The sequence below is a fragment of the Coturnix japonica genome, unplaced genomic scaffold (assembly GCF_054131305.1).
Source record: "Coturnix japonica strain WE unplaced genomic scaffold, WE-NBRP24 Scf062, whole genome shotgun sequence".
Classification (NCBI taxonomy): Eukaryota; Metazoa; Chordata; class Aves; order Galliformes; family Phasianidae; genus Coturnix; species Coturnix japonica.
Window position 1 is genome coordinate 909,192 of NW_028188965.1, and position 20,452 is coordinate 929,643.

Genomic DNA, 20,452 nt, shown 5'->3' on the forward strand with positions numbered 1-20,452 from the left:
TGCTGGGGCTCACGACAAGGAGGAAGCTTCCTGTTATACCTCTTTTATTGCCTTTCTTTAAGGTGTTACAAACACTTAGGAAAAAAAAAAGGACAAAAACAATAAACCAAAGAAAAACCCCCTTTGGGATATTTACAGCACAGTAACAGCTGAAGGACCAAATCCTGCTCCATATTGGCTTGGGGGAATATCTGAGTGCAGATAACATTCATCCTCATGCTTAAGTGACTGCAAAGTGAGCCCTGCCAGGAGCTACGTGTCACCCCCTGACTGTCCAAGAGCTCATAGATGAAGACAGAAACATGACAGACCTGATCACCTCCTGCAATGCCACCCCTCCTCCCTCACTACTGTTCTATTGGTTTCCCTATGGGGAGTTAAGCACAGAAGGGGAAGGCAGCCTTGCTCTCCATCCTCCATGCCTCCCTCTGCAGGGTGATTACAGAGACCAAAAGCTCTCCTAAAATAAAATAGAGAAGAAGGCAGAGATTCCCTTTTTTCAATGGAAAACCAAGCCAAGGCACAGGTCAAGCTGCACTGATGGGGGTGACATCCCTGTAGTGCTGAGGGGTCCCCTCAAACCCATAAGAATCCAATCCATAATGACTTCAAATCACCCAGAGATGAGCTCCCACCCATAGACCTTTCATTTTCCCAGAATAATTGCTTCTCTTTATTCATTAGCACTGGACAGGCTGAGTCAACTAATTGCACGGCTCGGTCCAGCCATTCTTAGTAGCCATTTTTCACTTTCTACCCATTAAAGCTATGGGAGCTGGCAGAGGATGGGGTTGATGCATCAGCCCCTGCTCCGCTGTTATGTATACAGATCTGGCCCCAGCACCCCAAATCTTGAAGCCCCACTTGCAAAGCATCCCAAAGAGACACCTGCAGAGCATCGGGACTAAGGAAATAGGAGAGACAGAGTTAGGTTTTTCCTCATGGAGGTAATATATGGAGCGGGGCACATCCTCACATCCCCCCTGTTGTGTGATCACACTGTGCCCATCGCTGCTGTGCTTCACCCACGGGGGAAATCAGGGATCCTGTAGGGAGAAAACTCTATGGGGCAGCCACCCATGAGCACCCCATTAAAGCTGTCACCCCCCCGAACCCCATTCATCCACTGCCCACCCCAGGTAGATGCAATGCTTTGTAAGGAGCTTGAAGCCAATCATCACCTTGCCATTTGGTTGGCTTTATGAAAGCTGATGGAATACCCTCCATCCCCCCCCCAACCCTGACCCCAGTGGGAGCAAAGCTCCATCCCATCTTCTCTGATGGAATTTTGCTGGGCAAACCATGGGAGGTAAAATTGGGTTGGGGACAGATGCAATGCCACAGCTGGATCTGTCCCTGTACATTAAGGCAATGCAGTGCCATCCAGAAGCACCTCCCTCCTGCTGTCCCCCCCCCTCTTACCTCCTCCTCTCCGTGCCCCTCAGTACACATAGGTTTTAGAAGAGCCCTTCTCCTTCTTGTTCATGGGCTCAGTGTCCGAATCCAGCGTGCTGCCGATGTAGTGATATTTACTGGTGGAAGACCTCTATGGGAAAGGAGACCATTAAACCCCCACACCCAGGCTGAAATGAGGGCTGTGTTCCCCCATCCCAATGGTAGAGCAAGACAAAAGGGTGCTCACAATAATGGGAAAATCAGCAGTTTGGGGATATCTCACACTAACACTGGATGTAGAGTGAGTGTTATAGGAGCCTTCATCACCCTCCTGGCCACCCCGAGATGTCACCCAGCAAAGTGCCCACGTTGATACCTTGACAGGAGCGAATTCCTGCTGGATCAGCTTCTTGAACTCACTCCTGCTGAAGGACTCGGATTTCTTCCCCCTCCTGGCACTGCCGTCCATCATATCAGTGATGGCTTTGATGAGCTTGGACATGTCGGAGTGACTTTACTGGTTCTGGAGGGGAGAAAAGCAACAGGAGTTTGGTTCTGCCCCCTCCCCTCCAGTAATGGAAGATCATTTCAAGCCTGTCTAAGTTTGGGTGCTAAGAAACCTCCCAGTGCTGGATGCTGAAAGCCGGGCTGCCCCCTCCCTTGCTGTCCATGGGGCTTCCACCTTCATTTGCTTTATTTCTTCACCCCCCCCACCCCACTTAAAACTACAGGAGTCGCTCATTGGGAGGAAGGAATCAGCTCCAGGGCGGAGCGAGGCGATGCCTTTGGTCTCTGCCCCGAACCCTGCGGGGAGGATGGGAAAACGACCCCGAAAAAAAGCATGAAATTAAACCGCATTATTTCCAAGTGCGAAAGGGAACCGGCGCACACTCACCCTCGTCCACCAGCTGATGGGTGCAGATCGCAATGGAAGGGAGGGGTGGGAGGAGGGTGAGGATTTCCCCCGGTCCATCCTGTTCTGCATCGCTCCCTTCCCACGGAGCCTCCCTCGGTCTCCTGCTTTGCCGACGGTGTTTACATGGGAAAGCAAATGTAGGTCAAGCGTGGAGATGCGGCTGTGGGCACTGCCCCGGGGGGGGGGCTCTGCTGGTGGTGGGTGGGAGGCTGCTGGAAAATGGAGCTGTTGGGAGGTTTCCTTCGTGGTTGGAAGTCTGTATTCAGCAGCCCCTGGTGGGAAGGGAGGAGGGAGAAAAGAAGAAGGTGGGGGGGTCCTTTATTTTATGATTGTGGTGGTTTTGCAATGGCAAAGCTTTGGAAAAGCTGTTGAGAAAATAACTTGATGTGGGGGGAAAAAACGGGGTGGGGGGTGTTGGTCAATGCCTGACCCCAGGGGTGAAGGCAGGGAAGGGATACAGGAGTGATGCCTGACCATGGGGGAGGTGACAGTGAAGGGGACACTGGAATGATGCTTGTCCCCAAGGATGATGGCAGTGGGGAGATGCTGGTCCTTTGGGAGAGGTGGCAGCGAGGGGACACTGAAATGATTCCTACCCCTGGGGGTGATGGAAGTGAGGGGACACCATATAGATGCCTGTCCTGAGAGGTGATGCCAATATGGGGACACCTGAGTGATGCCAGCCCGGCTGAACAAGGCTATAGATCTGAATGTGAGCTCACTCCCACGGCAAAGCCACTTGGTGTCTCATGGGGACAGAGCAATGCACACAGAGCAGCAATGCAACCAGGACAGGACGCCTGCCCTCATTCCTGTGTGTTCTGAGGGCAGTCAATGGCCCTGGGTGTGCACACCTGCATGGGGCCCAATGAGCCCTCCCTGCCCTGCAGGCTGTGCCAGCTCCCATTGCACCCATAGATCTGGTGGGGAGCCAGGTGAGATCATACAGTGCATCACTCTGCTCGGCGTGTCTGGGCGAGGAGGGGCTGGGGAGGCCACCCCAACCACCCACGAATGGCTGTTGATAGAGCCACAGAGAGGCACCTCTGCAATTAAGTGGGTTGTTAATGAGCTGCAAAGAGCGGTGGGGAGCTCAATTTTGCCTTGGTGGGATGAAGGGAGAGGCAGCGAGTTGCTGTGGGTTCTTTAGGTGCAAAGCAGAGCAGCCTGTGATGCTCCTGGCCCTTGTGATCCATGGGAGCTCTTGGAAAGGCTCTATGTTGGGATACAGAGAGGTGGGCTGCCAGCCTGACTCTGGACATAAAGTGGGGTATGGGGGGTGGCCATGCAGCACAGGATGTGATTGTAGAGGGCCACGCATAGCAATGGCACCTCCAGCTCCCCGTTCTTCCCTCCACCCCAATTAACGCACATCCGCCCTGGGAATGGGGCGGTAAATTGCTGTGAATCATTCAGACCTTCCGCCGTTCCCAATCCCGGCAGCTGATGCCATCGCGGTGCCATGGGTCCCTATGAGTGGGGCCGAGCCCTCAGAAGAAGCTCACACAGCCCCATTGTGGGGGTCTGCAGGGTGATGGGGCTCTTGGGGGGTCACACTCATGGCTATAAACCTGCAGGGGGTTATTTACGACCCGAAAACGATGGATTTGGTCTAATTTGTGACAGGGGGTACATAGAGATGGAGCTCAGCTGTGCACAGTGATACCCAGTGCCAGGATGGGGTTCAATGGGGACAACCTGAAGCCCAAGAGGGGCAATGGGAGCACTAGGCATCAACTTCATAGATGCTGAGGACTGAAGGCATCATTATTGACCTTCAGTTCGACTTCTGGTGGCATCGAGCATTCATTCCCACTCCATTTCTATTAGGGAAGCTGATGGTGGGCTTAACTCATGGATTTCCATCACAAAAGGGCCCACTAAGTCCCCTTTCTTTGGGCAAGTTCTTCCCCATCTCAGCTTCCCATCTGTTAAAACACGAGCTTCACCCCCCGCTGAGTTTGTTTAGCTTCATGTTAACGGCCCAGCTGCACCTGGTCTCTGCTTAGAGCTTAATTAGTGAGACAGATAGACACCAGTTGGTAGGAAAGAAGGTGGGGGCAACCCATGCGATGCTACAGGCCTTTCACCCCCCCTTGGTTCTCCTCACCCTTTGTCTGAGTCTCCAAACCCACTCATTGAATAAGACAGAGTAGCAGCCAAATGCCTCCAGAATGCTTGAAATTCAGCTTTTATTTCCAGGCTGAAGATGAGAGCAGCAAAGCAAGAAGGAAACTGTCGGCAGCAAACATTGCACGGGCAGAAAGAACTCAAATAAAGAACCAAAGGTGCTGCACCCGATATTGCATTGCCCTCTATGGAGAAGCATCACAGTTGGGAAGGATTGAGCACTGAGGATGAGGTCCGTGCATTAAGCAGGGAGATGTCCAGGGTTTGCAGAGCTGGGTGCACGGTCAGATCCTGCTGTTAGAACTTAGGGCATTGTGGATGCTTGTAGGCTGTGCTCTGAGGGTAGGAGGTCTGTGCTGGTGGGGAGTAGTATTGTGTGGGCTCATGGTAGGTCTGTGCTGGAGGGTTGCATTGTGTCTCACAGGGGTACACGGGTTCAGGGATGTTCTGGCTGCTGGAATGGCAGGAGGAGCCAGAGTCATGGCAGGACTGGGAGCTGTGGCAGGAGGGCTTCTGGTTGTGGCAGGACTGGCTGGAACCCATTTCTTCTGAGAGTCAGTAAAGCTGCCTGGAGCAAAAGATGGCTCTGGTAAGAGGAACCCTGGTGTATTTCTCATCTATCCTCATTCCCTCCCTTCTCTCTCTTCATCCCCCCAACTCTTATCCCCCTCTATTGAACTCTTTCTTTCTGCATCTTCCCAATCCATCCCAAATACCCCCTCAATTCTGCCTCACTCTCTGGGCTTTCTTTGCCCAATTCCAACATAAGCAAAGCCCCAGACCAACACAGTGAGACCCACCAGCTTCTCCCCAAACCCATTTCCCACCCATCACCATGATGCAGCCCATCCTTATCCCATCCTTATCCCATCCTTATCCCATCCTTATCCCATCCTTATCCCATCCTTATCCCATCCTTATCCCATCCTTATCCCATCCTTATCCCATCCTTATCCCATCCTTATCCCATCCTTATCCCATCCTTATCCCATCCTTATCCCATCCCCTCTGCCCACTCCTGGGACTCCATCACCTCTGTGCACTCTGCTTCCATCTAGGCAGTAGAATGAGGAGAAGCAAACTTACCTCTACAGCAACAAGAGGAGTGTCTGGAAGGGACAATGAATGAAGAGGACTGAGCTGAGTGGGTTTTATAGCCCTCCAAAAGGGGTTATTTTGAGCATGAGACACCGCTACCCAATGCCAATGGGGTTATTAATGCACTTGATCTCTGTCAGCCAAATGTCGATGACCTCAGCCCTTCTTCTTTGACATGTAATTCTTTCCATTCGCAAGGAACTTCCCATTGGGAGTTAGGGAGATGGGGGTTATCTTTAGGATCGTTTGAGTTGGGTGAAGCTCATCAAGGCCACCTGGTCCTGTTCCATTAATGAATGGGGACTCATGCAGCTGGATCGGGTTGCTCAGATCACTTCTTACTGTTTCCCCTTATGATGGCCCTCCCATAAACTGACAGTAATCTAGGAACGTCAGGGAGCACGATGTTGTGTCACTGGGCACGTGGGGTTGCATCAGGAGCAGAAATGAATTGCGACTTGGAAAGGCTGACAGCTGCAGCAGCAAATTGCTGCATTCAGGAAACAGCTCAGGATGGTAATTTACAGGTTCACGTGGGGAGGAAATGGAGTTATCAGATGCAAGATGGAATCATCCAGGTTGGAAAAGGCCTCTGAGTTCTGTAAATATGGATCTAGGGCTGCTCTGTGTGTGGGGTGGGGAACTCAGGGGGTCCCAACTTATGGCCATAAATAAAGCAGGGAGGTGAGTGGGGGCAGAGCTTGGCTCTGTGCTATTAAGATGGGGTGCAATGGGGATGCATAGGGTGCAATGGGAATGAATTGGGAGCACTGGGGGTGGGAGAACACAGCTCTGCCCCAGCTGGGTCCCATCTCCTCATTCTGGGGCTGTTATAAAAGGCTTCATCTCCTTTTTTCCTCCTCCTAGGAGGGGTTGCCGGTGCCACCAGGTGGCAGCAGGGCTCTGTCACAAAGCCTCATCCTTTAAAAGCTTCCATAGGACAACCTGGGATGAACCCACAAGCCTGGAGCTGCGTCCTCTTGCCCCTTATTGCTGCAGAGATGCTACGGCAGCAACGGGGCTTTAGGGTCTCCTATGCTGTCCCCATCCCTGCAAGGGGCAACGTGGCCCTAATGGGATGCTATGAGCTGCCCTGACCACAGAGCTGGCTCAGCCCAAGTGTGCAATGTGGGATGTGCTTTGACTGCGGGTATCCAGCACCTCCCTTGGGTTGCTTTGGTCTTGGAGCTCTGCTGGAGCTGCGGGATACATTTGGGGAGCTCTAAGTTATAGCAGAGCTCGCTGGTCGCCTCAACTCTCTTGCAGCCCCACATCGATGCTCCGGTCCCGCTGTGCTCAGAGCAACAGGAGTTTTATTCTCCTCATCCTTTTGTCGCAGCCCCAGTGGTGACACAGCAGCGAACCCTCACCCGGGGCAGAGCAGAACCCCGCCGTGTTGGCAAATATCCTGTTGCTCATTGCTGCTTCCTGCCTGGATCCTGGAGGGAGGGCAGGGTCAGCCGGTGCTGCCCCAGAACTGGGTTTACGTGCTTCAGACCTGCGTAGGAAGAGCTCCTATAAAACCCAACTGCTGCAACCACAACAGCTCCATCCTGGGGTGGGCACATCCTGGAGGCTGTTCTGCTCCGGGTTGCTTTACAGCAGGAAGGTGGCAGGGAAAACCAGCTCTGCTCTCCCCCTGAATGTAGGACTACATCTGCTATGGAGACCCTACAGTGCTATAGGATGGGATGTGTGACCCAGCTTGGGATGCACAGCCCATTTTTGGTTGCTCCACTGGGACGCCCAACCCTGCATGTAGAGCTGAGCGGATCCCATGTTCACCCTGCCAGGTATTACCTTGTAGGAAGGTGTCAGACACGTTTCAAATGTCAAAAGCAACCCTAAAGGAAGCTGAAGCAACCTGACCAGCAGCTGTGAAGCAAACTTGGAGCAGTCTTGTGTTACCCCGGGGCTGCTGCTGCTGCTTTGGGGAAGCTGATGGCAAGTTTCCTCACCAAGCAGGGCGATTTCAGGGCTTCCATTCACCCTTAGGAAATCACAACTGTTCCTTTTATCCCCCCCCTCTGAAAGGCATTTGCAAATCAGCCTTTCAAATCAGAAGCTCTGTGGCATCTCAGGCATTTCCAACCCCCTGAAAGCAGCCATTCATAGCTGCCTCCGTGCAAACCTGAGATGTTACGAGCCAAGCACTGGGGTTGTGAGGCCAAAGAGACCTAAAAAGATGGTTCTTCCCCATCTCTGTCACCCACCATTGCAGCTCCTGGTTTGAGGACACAGGCAGAGCATTCACAAAGTAGGTTTTTCTAAGCTGGAAATGAGGAGGTTGGATAGATTCTGTGGTCTTCTCTGACCTATAGAGGACACTGCAAAGGTTGCTATGAACCCTGCTGCAATGAGCATTGCTCTCCCAGCAGCTCATCTTGCATTTGGGAGCCTGCATCTGAGTCTGACCTTCTCAGTTTGAAGCCATGCTGGAGGGGGAGAGAAAGGTGAGAAAAAAGAGGCAGAAACAAGAAAGCTTTGACAACCTTGGGGCAAATCTTTATTTGGCAGCAAAACCATCAGACTCGAAGGGTTGGAGGAGCAGAGGGTTGGAAGGGGGGAGCAAAGGGTTGGAGGGGGCAGCAGGAGCTCAGAGCTGCCAAGCACAGCCCTTCTCAGTGGTTGTGCTGGTGCTGATGTTGGTGTTGTTGCTGGTGCTGATGGTCCTCACAGAAGTGGAGATGCTCGTGGGTTGCGATGATCACCCGGACGATCAGGAGCATCACTTCCCCAAAGCTCAGCTGCTGGTCCTTGTTGCCATCGAGATCCTTGAAGATTTGGTCAATAGAGACCTGATTCTTCACGTGCTGGGGGAGGAGAGACAGAAGTGCCATTGGTCACAGCCCTGAGGTCCCCCAGCCTTGCTAAGACCCTTCTAGGCTGCTGGAGATCCCAGCTGTATCTCCAGGAAGGCTGCCCTTCATCTGCCCTTATAGCACCTCATAGTGGCTGCTGGATGGGGAGAGCTGGGGCAGGAGGAGGCTGTTGGGCTGGATTTGCTCTTTAGGGCACTTGAGCTGATAGGAACCAGTGGGATCCAACCCAACTCCCTCCCATCTTGGGGTGCAAGAAAACACCCCCCCCCCAGCTCTGCTCACCTTCAGGTAGTTGGCAAGCTGCTTCTCAATCAGAAGCTTCAGCTCCTTCTTGGTCAGGGTGTCATTGTCTCCCTCCCGTCTCGAGTACTGGTGGAAGACATCGATGATGGTATCCATGGCTTTCTCCAGCTCGGAGAGCGGCCCCTGGGTCTGACAGCCCTGGGAGAGGCAGAGTCACAGCATGAGGTCAGGGTTGCAGCAGGTGTCTGCACATCAGCTTTGCTCCCTGCAGCCAGGTGGGGATGCAGCCTGGCTCTTAGTCATTCTGTTTTCAGGCTAAATTTGAGCTGTTTGCTTGGGTAAGCTGCAAGCCAAGGGAGCCTGGAAGAGGCTGCAGCCTTGGCTCTGCCTTGTATAGTAGAATATAATGTCTAAGAGCTGATTTGCCTCCATCAGAATGAGCCTTCTGCAGTGGGGGCAAGGTTCCTATAGCACCTCTATGGCAGTGCAGAGCCTTAGATCTGACACCCACGAGCCCCTCGGTGGCCATCCCACACTGCAGGCAGCTATTTCCAATAGGAGACAATAGGAGGCTGCACTCCATTCCCATCTCCATCAGCACTCAGCCCTCTGCTGGGATGCATTGAGGCTCACAGGGCAAGCAGAGGATCCCCATCCATCTGCTGGCTCAACCTGCACCTGGAAAAGAGCATGGAGACCTTAGAACCCCCCTTTATCCCCTTGACTTGCCTTGCTCATGTTGATGAAGCAGCGATGACCGTCTCAGGTTGAACTGCAGCCGGTCTGGAGAGCAGCCTGTCTTATAAGGCTGCCTGCAGGCCCCATCCCCTGCTTGTGAAATGCCTCATTTCATCCCATTACGGTCCATTGTCATGACATCGTGGTGTGTTGCTTAAGGCTTGGGGGGTAGTTCCTTAAAAGGGGTCTCTGTGGCTTTTCCTGTAATGGCAGGGAGGTGCCTGTGTCCCCATAGCCAGCTCCCCTTGACCATCCTTGAGATGTCTACCCATTTTGGCAGCTTCCCTCTGCTTTATTCCCCTCTGCTTTATTCCCCTCTCCTTTAATCCCCTCTGCTTTATTCCCCTCTGCTTTATTCCCCTCTCCTTTATTCCCCTCTGCTTTATTCCCCTCTCCTTTATTCCCCTCTGCTTTATTCCCCTCTGAAGGGACACTTCTCCACCTCACCCTGGTGGACCTGGTGCATCCAAAAGCATCCCAAAATCCCATTGCTCCACACCAATAGTGCTGGCTGTGTGACACAGGGACCGTCCCCTGCTTACAGCAAGCAGCTCTCCAGGAAAGGCACCTTGCATGGCTGCAGATGGGGCTCTATGGGTCTGTTTCACCCCACCCCAGTTTTGCCCCAGGGTGTTGGGTTGGGTGAGGCTGAAAGGTGGATTTTGGCTTTCTTGTTGTTTTAATACATGTCCTCCTTTGGTGCTATTGTGCCTTATTGACTCCGGGTGCCGCATAGGCCAGGTGCAGTTGAGAGCAAAACAGGATTTTCCAGTGCAGCTTTATGACAACCCCCCCCCCCCCCCCCTCCTTTCACCTCCAGGCTGATTCAGCTGGTTTGGCTGGGATCCGTCCAACCTGCTGAGCACGGAGCCCATCTCCAATGCCAAATGAGGGCCAAAGTGAAGCCACTGAGCTCCTAATGAGCAGCCATGGGGCAGCAGTGCCAAGAGCTGCTGGATGGGGGGTAGGGGGGGGACACAGCCCTGCCCTCATTGCTATGGAGGTCTGCATTTCACAACGTGATGCTCCGGTGCACGAAACAGCCAGGGAAGGTCTGGGATGTTTCACAATGTTGGGGACCATCTGCTGGGTTGCAGAATTTGGTAGCAATTTCAGGAAATGGAGCTTTGGCCATCGTATCATCCTGACGTGGGCTGAGGGTACAGTGTGGGGTGGAGGGCTCAAGGTTGAGGCCAGAGGGTTCAGGGTTAGGGTTAGGGTTAGGGTTTGGGCCAGGGGGGTTAGGGTTAGGGGGCTCAGGGTTAGGGTTAGGGTCAAGGTTAGGGTTAGGGGGCCCAGAGTTATGGTTAGGACCAGCAGGGTTAGGGTTAGGGGACTCAGGGTTAGGGTCAAGGTTAGGATTCGGGGGCTCAGGGTTATGGTTAGGACTAGGGGGTTTAGGGTCAAGTTTAGGGTTAGGGGGCTCAGGGGTAGGGTTAAAACCAGCGGGTTTAGGGTCAGGGTTAGGGTTTGGGTCAAGTTTAGGGTTAGATTTAAGACAAGGGGGCTTAGGGTTAGGGTTGGGATCAAGGTTAAGGTTAGTGGGCTTGGGGTTGGAGTTGGAGTTAGGATTAGGTCCAGGGAGTTCAGGATCAGGGTTAGGGTCAAGGTTAGGGTTTGGGGGGCTCAGGGTTAGAGTTAGGGTTAAGGCTAGGGTTCCAGTTTGGATTAGGGTTAAGGTTAGGGTTAGGGTTGGGGCTGGGGAGCTCAGGTTTAGGGCTGAGGTTAGGATTACTGTTAGGGTTTGGGCTAAGGTTAGGGTTAGATTTAGGATTAGGGCTATGGGGCTCAGGGTTAGGGTTAAGATTATCATTAGGTTTAAGGCCAGGGGGTTCAAAATTAGGGCTGGGGTTAAAATTAGGATTAGGGTTTGGGCTGAGGGGCTCAGGACAGCAGCTGGATACTCAGTTGTGCCCACCAGGCAGCAGCAATGATCCCCCATAGCATCTTCTGTCAGTCACTCACTCAATGTAACCTTTAACATGAGACCAGATACAACTTTGGGGTCCCAGGAAGGTGATGGCACATCATCCCACGGGGCTCAACAGGTCTCTCTGTGCAGCAGAGCCTCCCAGCCTTGTCACACCCATACACTGCCACGGTGAGCTGCAATCCCAGCCCTGAGGCTGCAGCGTTGGGCAAGCATTGCTGTTGGGCAGGGAGTGGGAGCGGGCAGTGCACAGCACAGAGGAGCTGGTTCAGGGTGAGCAGGACCAGCTGTGTCTGCAGTAGCCGAGCCCTGACCAGGCAACCCATACTTGGCAGTGTTTGCTGAAGTGCTTTCCAAATACATTTATGAGCAGAATGAGCTGACTTGCAGCCAGAGGGAGGGCAAGGCGGGGTTCGTGCTGCTGTATTTCATGGCAGATTTAACATGAGATTGGGAAGGAAGTAGGTCCTGGTTGCTAGATGTGGTTTTAGGGTGGTGAAATCAGCGGGATGCGCTGAGCAAGGCAGATCTTTAAGGACTCTTCCAGTTCAGGATGTTCTACAGACAAGGGGTCTGTGGTGGGGGCTGGGTCTGTCTGAGATGCCCGAAGCTGCAGCCACTCATTGCTGCTGCCTAGGGGGGCACAAACTGCTGCCCTAACCCTAATATTAACCCTAATCCTGAGCCTCCCAGCCCAAATGCTAACCCTAACACTAACCCTATCTCAGAGCCCCCTGGCCCTAACCCTAATATTAACCCTAATCCTGAGCCTCCCAGCCCAAATGCTAACCCTAACACTAACCCTATCCCAGAGCCCCCTGGCCCTAACCCTAATATTAACCCTAATCCTGAGCCTCCCAGCCCAAATGCTAACCCTAACATTAATGCTATCCCGGAGCCCCCTGGCCCTAACCCTAATATTAACCCTAATCCTGAGCCTCCCAGCCCAAATGCTAACCCTAACACTAACCCTATCCCAGAGCCCCCTGGCCCTAACCCCAATATTAACCCTAATCCTGAGTCTCCCAGCCCAAATGCTAACCCTAACATTAATGCTATCCCAGAGCCCCCTGGCCCTAACCCTAACATTAACCCCAAGCATCACCAGTGCCAGGACAGGACATAAATTGAGACACAGGGGTTGGTGTGAGCAGTGAGATCTTTATATGCTTCTGGAGGTGGTGAAACTCTCTGGGGGTCATTTATGGGCAGGGGGATGGACCAGAGGTGCCCCCAGTTTTCCTCCTATTGCCCTTTGCCATGAGTGACCCAACTGGTGCCCACCCACCGCAGATGTCACAAGCTTCTCCCTTCATGGGTTTTTGGGGTCCTTCATTCAGGCAAACACTTCTCCCACAAACAGCCCCCATTTCCCCAACCCCGAGGAGGGAGCACAGAGATAGGAAGGACTCAGAGAGGTTTAGGTGATGCTTTATTATCTTATATGTGACCCAAGCGGGCAGGACTCAGCCAGAACCCCATTCCTACATGCAGACCCCTATGGGTCCTTCCCCAGAGCCCGGCTCTGTGGGGTAGGGTGGTTCAGTTGCTGTCTGGCTTGCATCTGTCTTCCTTATGGATGATGTGGTGCGCGTCGTTGGTCACCTTGGCCAGCACGATGGTGAACTCCTCGAACGATATCTCCTTGTCCTTGTTCAGGTCTGTCTCCTCAAAAAGCTCCTTCAGATACCCAGGACGGCTCCTGCCCTGCAGGGGGGATAGGGTGAAGATCAGTGCCCCTCCCCAGTGGGCACGACCCCCACCCTGTTCCTTTCATTGCTGAGAAGCGTTTGGAGGAGCATTTGGGATCATTGGGGTTTTCTTTTTCCAAGGAGGATGGGTCTTGCCTTATGTAGGATTGTGGGTGTCCCATCCTTGGAGGTGCCTGAAGTCATGGATGGAGCTCAGGGCAGCCTGATGACTTGGGGGGAACCCAGTTCATAGCAAGGGTGGGCCTGGGAAGGGTGTGAGCTCCCTTCCAACCCAACCCATCCATGGTTCTATGATCTTTCAGGACTCTTCCAACCCAAAGCATTCTACAGTTCCATGACTTTTAAGGACCTTCTATGACCTTTCAGGACCCTTCCAACCCAGGGCATTCTACTGTTCTAGAATCTTTAAGGACCCTTCCAACCCAGGACATTCTACAGTTCTATGACCTTTAAGGACCCTTCCAACCCAGGGCATTCTACTGTTCTAGAATCTTTCAGGACCCTTCCAACCCAGGACATTCTACAGTTCCATGACCTTTAAGGACCCTTCCAACCCAGGACATTCTACTGTTCTAGAATCTTTAAGGACCCTTCCAATCCAAAGCATTCTACAGTTCTATGACCTTTAAGGACCCTTCCAATCCAAGGCATTCTACAGTTCCATGAGCTTTAAGAGTCCTTCCAACCCAAGGCATTCTACTGTTCTATGACCTTCAAGGACCCTTCAAACCCAATATATTCCACAGTGGATCCAACCCAAACCATTCTATGAGCACAGGTGGTCCCACAGTGCACGGCTGCGCTGGGTCTGATGGACCACAGCCCTTCAGGGATGTTTGCACCCCATTCCCACCAGTGCCCCCCCAGGACCAGCTCAGCTTTACCTCCCCTCACTCCCATCCCAGGACACTCACACAGACTTTCAGGAAGTTGGGTGCCTGCTCAGTCAGCAGCGTCTGGAAGTCATTGAAGTTGAGGAGGTCCAGCTGACCCTCACGGATGCTGTACTGGTGGTAGATGTTCACAATGGCTTTCAGGGCCTTTTCCAGAGTGCAGTTCCCTGGGAATTGCTGCTCCTTGGCCTGTGGGGTGGTGCTGTGCGTGGACATGGTGGGATACCTGCAAACAGAGCTCAGGGCCATCAGGGGACAAAGCCAAGCACCCCACATTGTGCTGCAAGGCACCCCCAGGTTATGCAGCTCTCACCCCAAAGCAGAAACATCTCCATCCCCATTAGCAGTGGCACAGAAACATCTCCATCCTTGCTAACAGTAGCACAGAAATGCCACTAACTAATATTAACCCACAACCCCAAAGGGGGAAATGCGGCTCCAGAACAACACAGGTATGATACGAAGCGATACACCAAAATCACCCTCATCCTCATCCTCCTATGCTGCAGGAATCCATGCAATGTCACTCACCTTTGTCTGCGAGGAGGTTTAGAAGACGATGGGTCCGTCGTAGTGATCCCAGCACCTGGATTTGCTCTTTATATCCATCCGAGGATCTCTTTCGTCAGAGGTGGTGACACACCTGGTGCAAGCAACAGCTTGAATTAGCATTTCCCGCACCTAGAAATTGCGAGGTGGGACCTCTGAAGCCTCTGTCCCCATCTCTGTTCCTGGTTGCACCCACCGGGCTTCAGAAATGCTGTCCTGCCACATCCAAGTGGGGACAAAGAATGGGGAAACATCGAGAGAAATGCAGAGCTTGCCGTGTTGATGCTGCAGGTTTGGCAACGTGCTGAGCGTTCAACCCTCTCCCACCCCAACACAGCAGGAAGGTGGGATATCCAGAGTGATGTGGACGTGCTTTTAACACGGTTTGCAGGGCCTGCAATCTTTGCATTGTCAACTGGTTGAACACATGCAGAGATGGGAGCGTTGTCTTGATTTAACAGTTGCGTTTCCAGGTGATCTTGCACTATTTGCTACTTTCACATCACCAGACCTTCCTTTGTGTTCTATGAAGGAAACTCAGCTCAAGGAAGGGAAAAGAACCCAGGGTCATGGTCTGTATTGCCCTGAGCTTCAACTGGGGGTTTTGCAACAGCAGCAGGTCCTAAAAGGGTGAAGATAATGAGAAGATGTTAAAATTAGACAGGAGGTTCCTGGAAGAGGTGGGGATACAAAAACAAAGGTTGCTTTCGGAGGGCGCTTCTCGCAGCCGGGAGCAGTAATCAGATCTGTTGCATGATTTTCTTTATTCCGGTATCCCTGACTCATTTTATTGTTTCTTTCTCCTCCTTCTTTCATTAGGGCTTCTCAGCAGTCCCAAATTGCATCCTCATTCCCCACCTGTCATCATCAACCATCAGCTGGGTGGTGTTTGCTGTGTCCCCTCAGGGCAGTGCTGCTGGTCCTCTGCTCCCACCCACCCCAGTGATGCTCCCCACACCTGCAGTGATGTCCTGGATGGGGACAGTAACCAAATGGGGGACAAGAGCTGCTCCCCAGTGGCTGAATTGTGGTGTCGGAGAGCGACGACTGGCGTCCCTGGATGCAAACAACCACACAGCCCCACGCTTCCTTCCCCAATTTGGTTTACACCACCCCCATGAGCCTGAGGGTCCCCTCTCCATGCATGGCTGCCCACCAATGCACGGCTCCATCCTGATTTTGGATCAGGTCCCTATGATGTGATGCCACATGGACCTGCTGGACTCCAAGGAGCTGCCACCCTGCACAGACAAAGCATGAGGCTGCACAGTGCAGCACTGCACCCCCAGAGTCCCTCTACATCATTTGTTGCCCCTCTGATGCATGGTGGCTTGCAGGAAAGTGCTGCTTGCTTTGTGGGCTGCAAAAGCATCACCTCCACCTCAGGGTTACCAGCTGAGTTGGGTCTCAGCAGCACCCAGAGATCCCAGATTGGGGCAGGAGGGGCTGCTCAGGACACACAGTGATGAGGTGTGGGGTGCAGGGGCCAAGCAATGCTGTGCAAGGGGCTTGTGGATCTGGTGGGAACCTACTGGGGTGTGGGCACTGCAGGACACAGCAATACTGCCACATGAACCAGCCCAGCATGAGCTGTGTGCAGCTCTGCTCCCACTCAGGGAACAGTAGGATGGATGGGGATGCCCTGTGTATTCCCGTGTCCCCATGTCCCATTGATACCCCATGGCTGCAGGCTGGGCTGGAACATGTCCCATTCCCCCCCTCCCTAGAGTGCAGGACACATCACAGTTGAATTTGGTGCACAGAGAAAGACAATTTATTTCAATGTCATAGGCAAAAGCAGAGGGCACCCCTTGGGCAGATAGGGGTGATGCTGCTGCTGGAGGAGGGCAGCTCTGCAGGAACAGCTTTAATGGTGGTGACTGTGGCCATGTCCATGGTCATGGCTGTGGCCATCTCCATGGTCGTGGTCGTGGTCCCCAGGCCGCTTGTGGGACCGGTTGTGGGCATCGATGGCCACGAGGCTGAGCGTGGTGAGGAACTCAGTGAACTTCAGGCGGCCATCGTGGTTGCTGTCAGATTTGGCAAAGAGCTGCTTGATGTACTCATCAATGGACACGTTGGGCTGCAGGACAAAACGAGTCAGGGCATGGGGTCCCCCACAACCCCACAGCTTCATCCTGGCTCCCCACTTCCCATCATTGACCCCATTTTGGGGATAGTCCACCCAAAACTACCCAGCTCATCCTCCATCCCCTTCAGAGGGTCTCAATCCCCCTCAGAGGGTCTCAATCCCCTTCAGAGGGTCTCAGCTCCCCTGTGCCCCAGGAGAGCAGCACCCACGGATCTCCCACAGGCACATGGATGCTGAGCAGCCCAACTCACCGGCACGGTGTCAGAGAGGAAGGGTTTGGCATTCTCCTTCAGCAGCATGGAGAACTCATTCCGGCTCAGGTAATCATCCATTGGGTTCCGAATGGCGTATTGGTGGTAGATATTGATGGCGCACTCCAGCGCGAGCTCCAGGTCAGTCTTCATCACACTAGGGAATAAAAACCAAGCAAACATTATAGATGAAGCTGAGCCCTCCAGGAGCTCCAACTGGGGGTGACCACTCACCAACAGATGGTTGTGGGGTTCCTCTGACAGCGGTGTGAGCAGGATTGTGGCTGCGGCGGTGGCTGCGCGGTGCTGGAAGGGCTCTTTTATACCCTCCCTGAGCTACGATTTATGACACCTTGGAATAACTTTGGGGTGATAACCTCAGGAATTGTGCAAGGCCATCACGAAGAACGCAGCACGCCCAGGATCATGCCCAGCTCCGGTAAGCGACTGCTGCTGGCGGTAAGGAGGGAGGGACACACATCAGACTCGTTGGGGCAAAACAAGGAAACACCGAGTGAGACCTTTGCAGGGAGCCAGCTGAGCAGGTCTGTAGGGCTGCAGGGGATTCCCCATTTGGGGTTCTTGGTGGAGATGAAGAAAGAGGGGTTTTGCTGGAGCCTATGGGACATTGTGGGTGAGGGTCTCCATAGGGTGATGGTGGTAAGACTGTAGATGTGGTTCATCCCAAGAGGGATGTGGTGTCTGCCCTGATGTTTGGTTCTGGATGGAGATGGTTGCCCCCCTGCCCAGGGCAGCTGGGGGATACATCCCAACCCGGTCAGCAACCAGCATCCCATGTCAATCAGTCCAGCAGCCATCAAACCTCTGCAGATTGGGACATGCCGAGTTCTGGAAGCCTCCCAGGCAGAACTTCCCAGCAGCAATGATTGCTGCCTGATGACAGCAACTGTTGGCATTGGCATTGGCAATCAATGCCAACTGCTCCTCCCAGGGTCACGGCGGTGTCACTGCTTGTGGGGACCCCACAGGGACCCGGTTGTGGGGCTGGGAGCAGAATGCTGTGTGTGTTGGAGGGGAGAGCCCCCTTGGGCAGCCCCACCATGCAGTGCTGGAGCCCTTTGCCCTATCCTTGCTCATGGGAGGGCAGAAAACCCGTGATGCCCATTAGGGATATTAGGAGATGGGAAGGATGGAGGTGGTGAAACAGCTCCTCATCACACCTCCCTCTCCAGGAGGAACTTGTTCCAGGAGGAACATGGCTTGTAAAATGGTGAAACAAAGAGCAGTCTGTGTGAGGAGCAGGATACGTGCACCTCCCTGCAAAGGGGTCCCTGCTGGCGTGGGGATGGAGGAACAATTCTTGCAATAAGTGGCAATAATTGCGTGTCTGGCTGGGCAGGATGCAGGGACAAACTTGCACCTGCATAGGGATGTGACATGGATGCACAGCTGGGGAGGTGCAAAGGGACACATGTAACATATGGGGAGGTGTGAAGGGACACGGCGGTGCCACGTGGGGGTGGGAGGAGACGGGTATGTCCTATATATGTCCATGTCCCAGGTGAGAAGGGACACATGCATGCACACACTGTGAGCCCCTGGCTGCCCTTTGTGATGCTGCTTTGCTGGGTGCTGCTGTCCCGTTGCCATTGGGGTAGAGTGGAGATGGGGATACAGCAGCAAGGTGGGTGCAAGGCATGAGCAGAGCCAGCAGGGTGGGATGCTCATCATGCATCGTGCCAGTTCTGAATGCAAAAGCAATTCCAAATCAGGACCCAAAAGGACTTAGGGTTCGGAGCAAGGGGACAGTGTGGCCCCAACCCTTGCAATGTGAGCAGCTGCACTCAGGTGCTCAACTGATCCCTGAGGCTTTAATTCCTCAGAGGTTCAACAAGGACCACGAACACAGCTGCAAATCTTTACAAAAGAGTTTTATTGGACCCCTTAGAGGCCATTGAGGGGGGGAGGTGTGGGCTCAGCCCTACTTGTACTGCAACAGGGCTTCGTTGTAGATCATGGCCAATGCACCCAGGAAGGTGACGTACTCCTGGAAGTTCACCTCCTGGTCTTTGTTACGGTCCAGGTCCTCCATCAGCCCCGCGATCTCAGCATCCTTCAGTTTCTACAGCCCCAAAGAGCACAGAGCCATTAACCATCAGGGTGCCGGGAGGGTGACATGGCCAGAAAGGGGGATCACAGCTGGGGGGGCCCCCCAAGACCTGGCCATGAGCACATCCCCAACCCACATCCACCCCAGCAAAGCACTGGTATTCACATGCCATCCCACAAGGCCAGGTATGGGGGCAGAGCTGTGCCACCCCCACCTCCAGGTGATGTCACACCTCGTGTCACCTCCCACCCTGCCCATCCCATGCCCATTTTCTGGGTGTGTTTTGCATCTGGTCCCTGTTGGTGCAGCAGTGTTGTGGGATACTCACCGGCCCGATGGTCAGCTCCTTCTGGATCAGCTCCTTCAGCTCGCCCTTGCTCAAGCTGTTCTTGTCACCCTCCTTGCCTGAATACTTGTGGAAAATGGCCACCAGGAGCCCAATAGCTTGGTCCAGGGGGGCTGCCATGGCTGTGAGCTGGGCTGTGAACCAGAGCAGAGCTCAGCACCCACCAAATCCAACACTCCCAAACCCTCTATGGCCCCCAAACCCCCCCATTAGCCCAGTGCTGGGGGCACAGCTCCTGAGGTCCCAGCTCAGCACAGCCCCAAATGTGGGGGGCTGTTCTGTGTCCCCCCCATCCCAGGGCGTTGCACAGAGCTGTGTCTGCGCTGACTCATAGGGCACAGTGCCCGCCGCCTCCGCACGCAGCCACGGGACTGTTAGAGCTGCTGGGGGGCTGGGATAGGGGGTAGAGGGGGGTATGAGTGGGGTGGATGGGGAGAAGCCTTAATGGGGTCTCCAATCCCCATCGCCTCACCAGCCCTGAGATGGGAAAGGACATGAGGAAGCTGTTGGCTTCCATTGGGGGTCGCAGGATCCCCACATCTGGATGGGGATCTCTGCACATCTGGAGAGCAGCAAAGAGCCCCGAGGGCAGCTGCAGGGGGTTAATGAAAAGGGAATGGGAAGGAGGAAAGGGAAACTTACCGCTGGAGCAGGACAGGATCCAGGAATGGGGAAGGGAGGGCTGTGGTGCGCAGCTCCTCCTCGCATTTATAGTCATGGCTGAGTCCTCCCATCCAGGGGGGGCCGGGGGTGGATGGGTGCAGGGGTGAGTTGAAGCCACTCCTCTATACTCCATAACCCCACCCCGGGTGTGAACGCAACCGAAACGCCGCTCCCAGGGGTTCACCGGGATAGGGGATGGGTCCTGGGTGCCCCACTGAGCAGTGGGAGGGGGGCAGACCCCAACCCCCTCACTGAGCACATCCCAGAGGGACCCTTTGGTATTGCCAATGTGGGGCTGTGGTGCTGGATGTGGGGTCAGCAATTGCTTTGTCACAGGGGATGGAAGTTGCTCACCGTCCCCGTTATCGTGGTGCCATCAGAACCGTTGATCCCTGAGAGTTATGGACCAGGAAAAGCAGGGCATGGTGCTGCCGGCGGGGCTGACTCATGGGGACGAGGCTGTGGGTGGCTCCTGTGTATGGGAACTGGTGGACATGCAGCCCAAAGTTCAGACCCCAAAGGTCCAGACCCCAAAGTCCAACCCCAAATGTTCAACCCCGAAGTCCAGACCCCAAAGTCCAACTCCAAAAGTCCAGACCCCAA

The 20,452-nt window shown here is 53.9% G+C and overlaps 4 protein-coding genes and 2 long non-coding RNA genes across 8 annotated transcripts; all 6 read right to left on the minus strand.

Annotated features, from left to right (window-relative positions):
* Positions 1-27: 27 nt before the first annotated feature.
* On the minus strand, positions 28-2,582 carry LOC107324383 (uncharacterized). The gene is made up of 4 exons (XR_014941225.1): positions 2,291-2,582; positions 1,772-1,918; positions 1,423-1,546; positions 28-1,046 (listed from the first exon to the last, which is right to left on the minus strand). It is a non-coding gene; the product is annotated as an uncharacterized LOC107324383 (long non-coding RNA).
* A 2,019-nt stretch (positions 2,583-4,601) lies between these two features.
* Positions 4,602-5,665, minus strand: LOC146751763 (uncharacterized). The gene is made up of 2 exons (XR_014941227.1): positions 5,528-5,665; positions 4,602-5,009 (listed from the first exon to the last, which is right to left on the minus strand). It is a non-coding gene; the product is annotated as an uncharacterized LOC146751763 (long non-coding RNA).
* Positions 5,666-8,022: 2,357 nt separating this feature from the next.
* LOC107324457 (protein MRP-126) lies at positions 8,023-9,380 on the minus strand. The gene is made up of 3 exons (XM_015884484.3): positions 9,334-9,380; positions 8,644-8,802; positions 8,023-8,352 (listed from the first exon to the last, which is right to left on the minus strand). The coding sequence occupies exons 1-3, from the start codon at positions 9,340-9,342 to the stop codon at positions 8,161-8,163; spliced, it is 360 nt and encodes a 119-aa protein (XP_015739970.2). The 5' UTR covers positions 9,343-9,380; the 3' UTR covers positions 8,023-8,160.
* A 3,307-nt stretch (positions 9,381-12,687) lies between these two features.
* LOC107324456 (protein S100-A12-like) lies at positions 12,688-14,539 on the minus strand. Its single transcript, XM_015884483.3, has 3 exons — positions 14,409-14,539; positions 13,899-14,103; positions 12,688-12,979 (listed from the first exon to the last, which is right to left on the minus strand). The coding sequence occupies exons 2-3, from the start codon at positions 14,091-14,093 to the stop codon at positions 12,815-12,817; spliced, it is 360 nt and encodes a 119-aa protein (XP_015739969.2). The 5' UTR covers positions 14,094-14,103; positions 14,409-14,539; the 3' UTR covers positions 12,688-12,814.
* A 371-nt stretch (positions 14,540-14,910) lies between these two features.
* LOC107324455 (protein S100-A12-like) lies at positions 14,911-19,231 on the minus strand. 3 transcript variants are annotated; one of them, XM_085533624.1, is made up of 3 exons: positions 17,004-17,141; positions 16,770-16,926; positions 14,911-15,048 (listed from the first exon to the last, which is right to left on the minus strand). In XM_085533624.1, the coding sequence occupies exons 2-3, from the start codon at positions 16,920-16,922 to the stop codon at positions 14,929-14,931; spliced, it is 273 nt and encodes a 90-aa protein (XP_085389750.1). In that variant the 5' UTR covers positions 16,923-16,926; positions 17,004-17,141; the 3' UTR covers positions 14,911-14,928. The 3 variants fall into 3 exon arrangements, with proteins under 3 accessions (XP_085389750.1, XP_085389749.1, XP_015739968.2); XM_085533623.1 differs by lacking the exons at positions 14,911-15,048; positions 17,004-17,141 and adding exons at positions 16,178-16,509; positions 19,169-19,231; XM_015884482.2 differs by lacking the exon at positions 14,911-15,048 and adding an exon at positions 16,178-16,509.
* Positions 18,647-19,870, minus strand: LOC107324454 (protein S100-A6). Its single transcript, XM_015884480.3, has 3 exons — positions 19,829-19,870; positions 19,169-19,320; positions 18,647-18,852 (listed from the first exon to the last, which is right to left on the minus strand). Exons 2-3 carry the CDS (start codon positions 19,304-19,306, stop codon positions 18,712-18,714), a joined length of 279 nt encoding a protein of 92 aa, XP_015739966.3. The 5' UTR covers positions 19,307-19,320; positions 19,829-19,870; the 3' UTR covers positions 18,647-18,711.
* Between the last annotated feature and the right edge of the window lie 582 nt (positions 19,871-20,452).

Bases quoted from the DNA above. Each gene is read 5' to 3' on its own strand.
- LOC107324457 (XM_015884484.3), bottom strand. The intron at 8,353-8,643 runs GTGAGCAGAGCT...CTCCTCCCCCAG, and splicing joins AGCTTGCCAACTACCTGAAG to CACGTGAAGAATCAGGTCTC.
- LOC107324456 (XM_015884483.3), bottom strand. From the start codon at position 14,093: ATGTCCACGCACAGCACCACCCCACAGGCCAAGGAGCAGCAATTCCCA. The intron at 12,980-13,898 runs GTGAGTGTCCTG...TCCCCCCTGCAG, and splicing joins CCAACTTCCTGAAAGTCTGT to GGCAGGAGCCGTCCTGGGTA.
- LOC107324455 (XM_085533623.1), bottom strand. From the start codon at position 16,922: ATGAAGACTGACCTGGAGCTCGCGCTGGAGTGCGCCATCAATATCTAC. The intron at 16,510-16,769 runs GTGAGTTGGGCT...TTTGTCCTGCAG, and splicing joins TCCTCTCTGACACCGTGCCG to CCCAACGTGTCCATTGATGA.
- LOC107324454 (XM_015884480.3), bottom strand. From the start codon at position 19,306: ATGGCAGCCCCCCTGGACCAAGCTATTGGGCTCCTGGTGGCCATTTTC. The intron at 18,853-19,168 runs GTGAGTATCCCA...TTGGGGCTGTAG, and splicing joins AGGAGCTGACCATCGGGCCG to AAACTGAAGGATGCTGAGAT.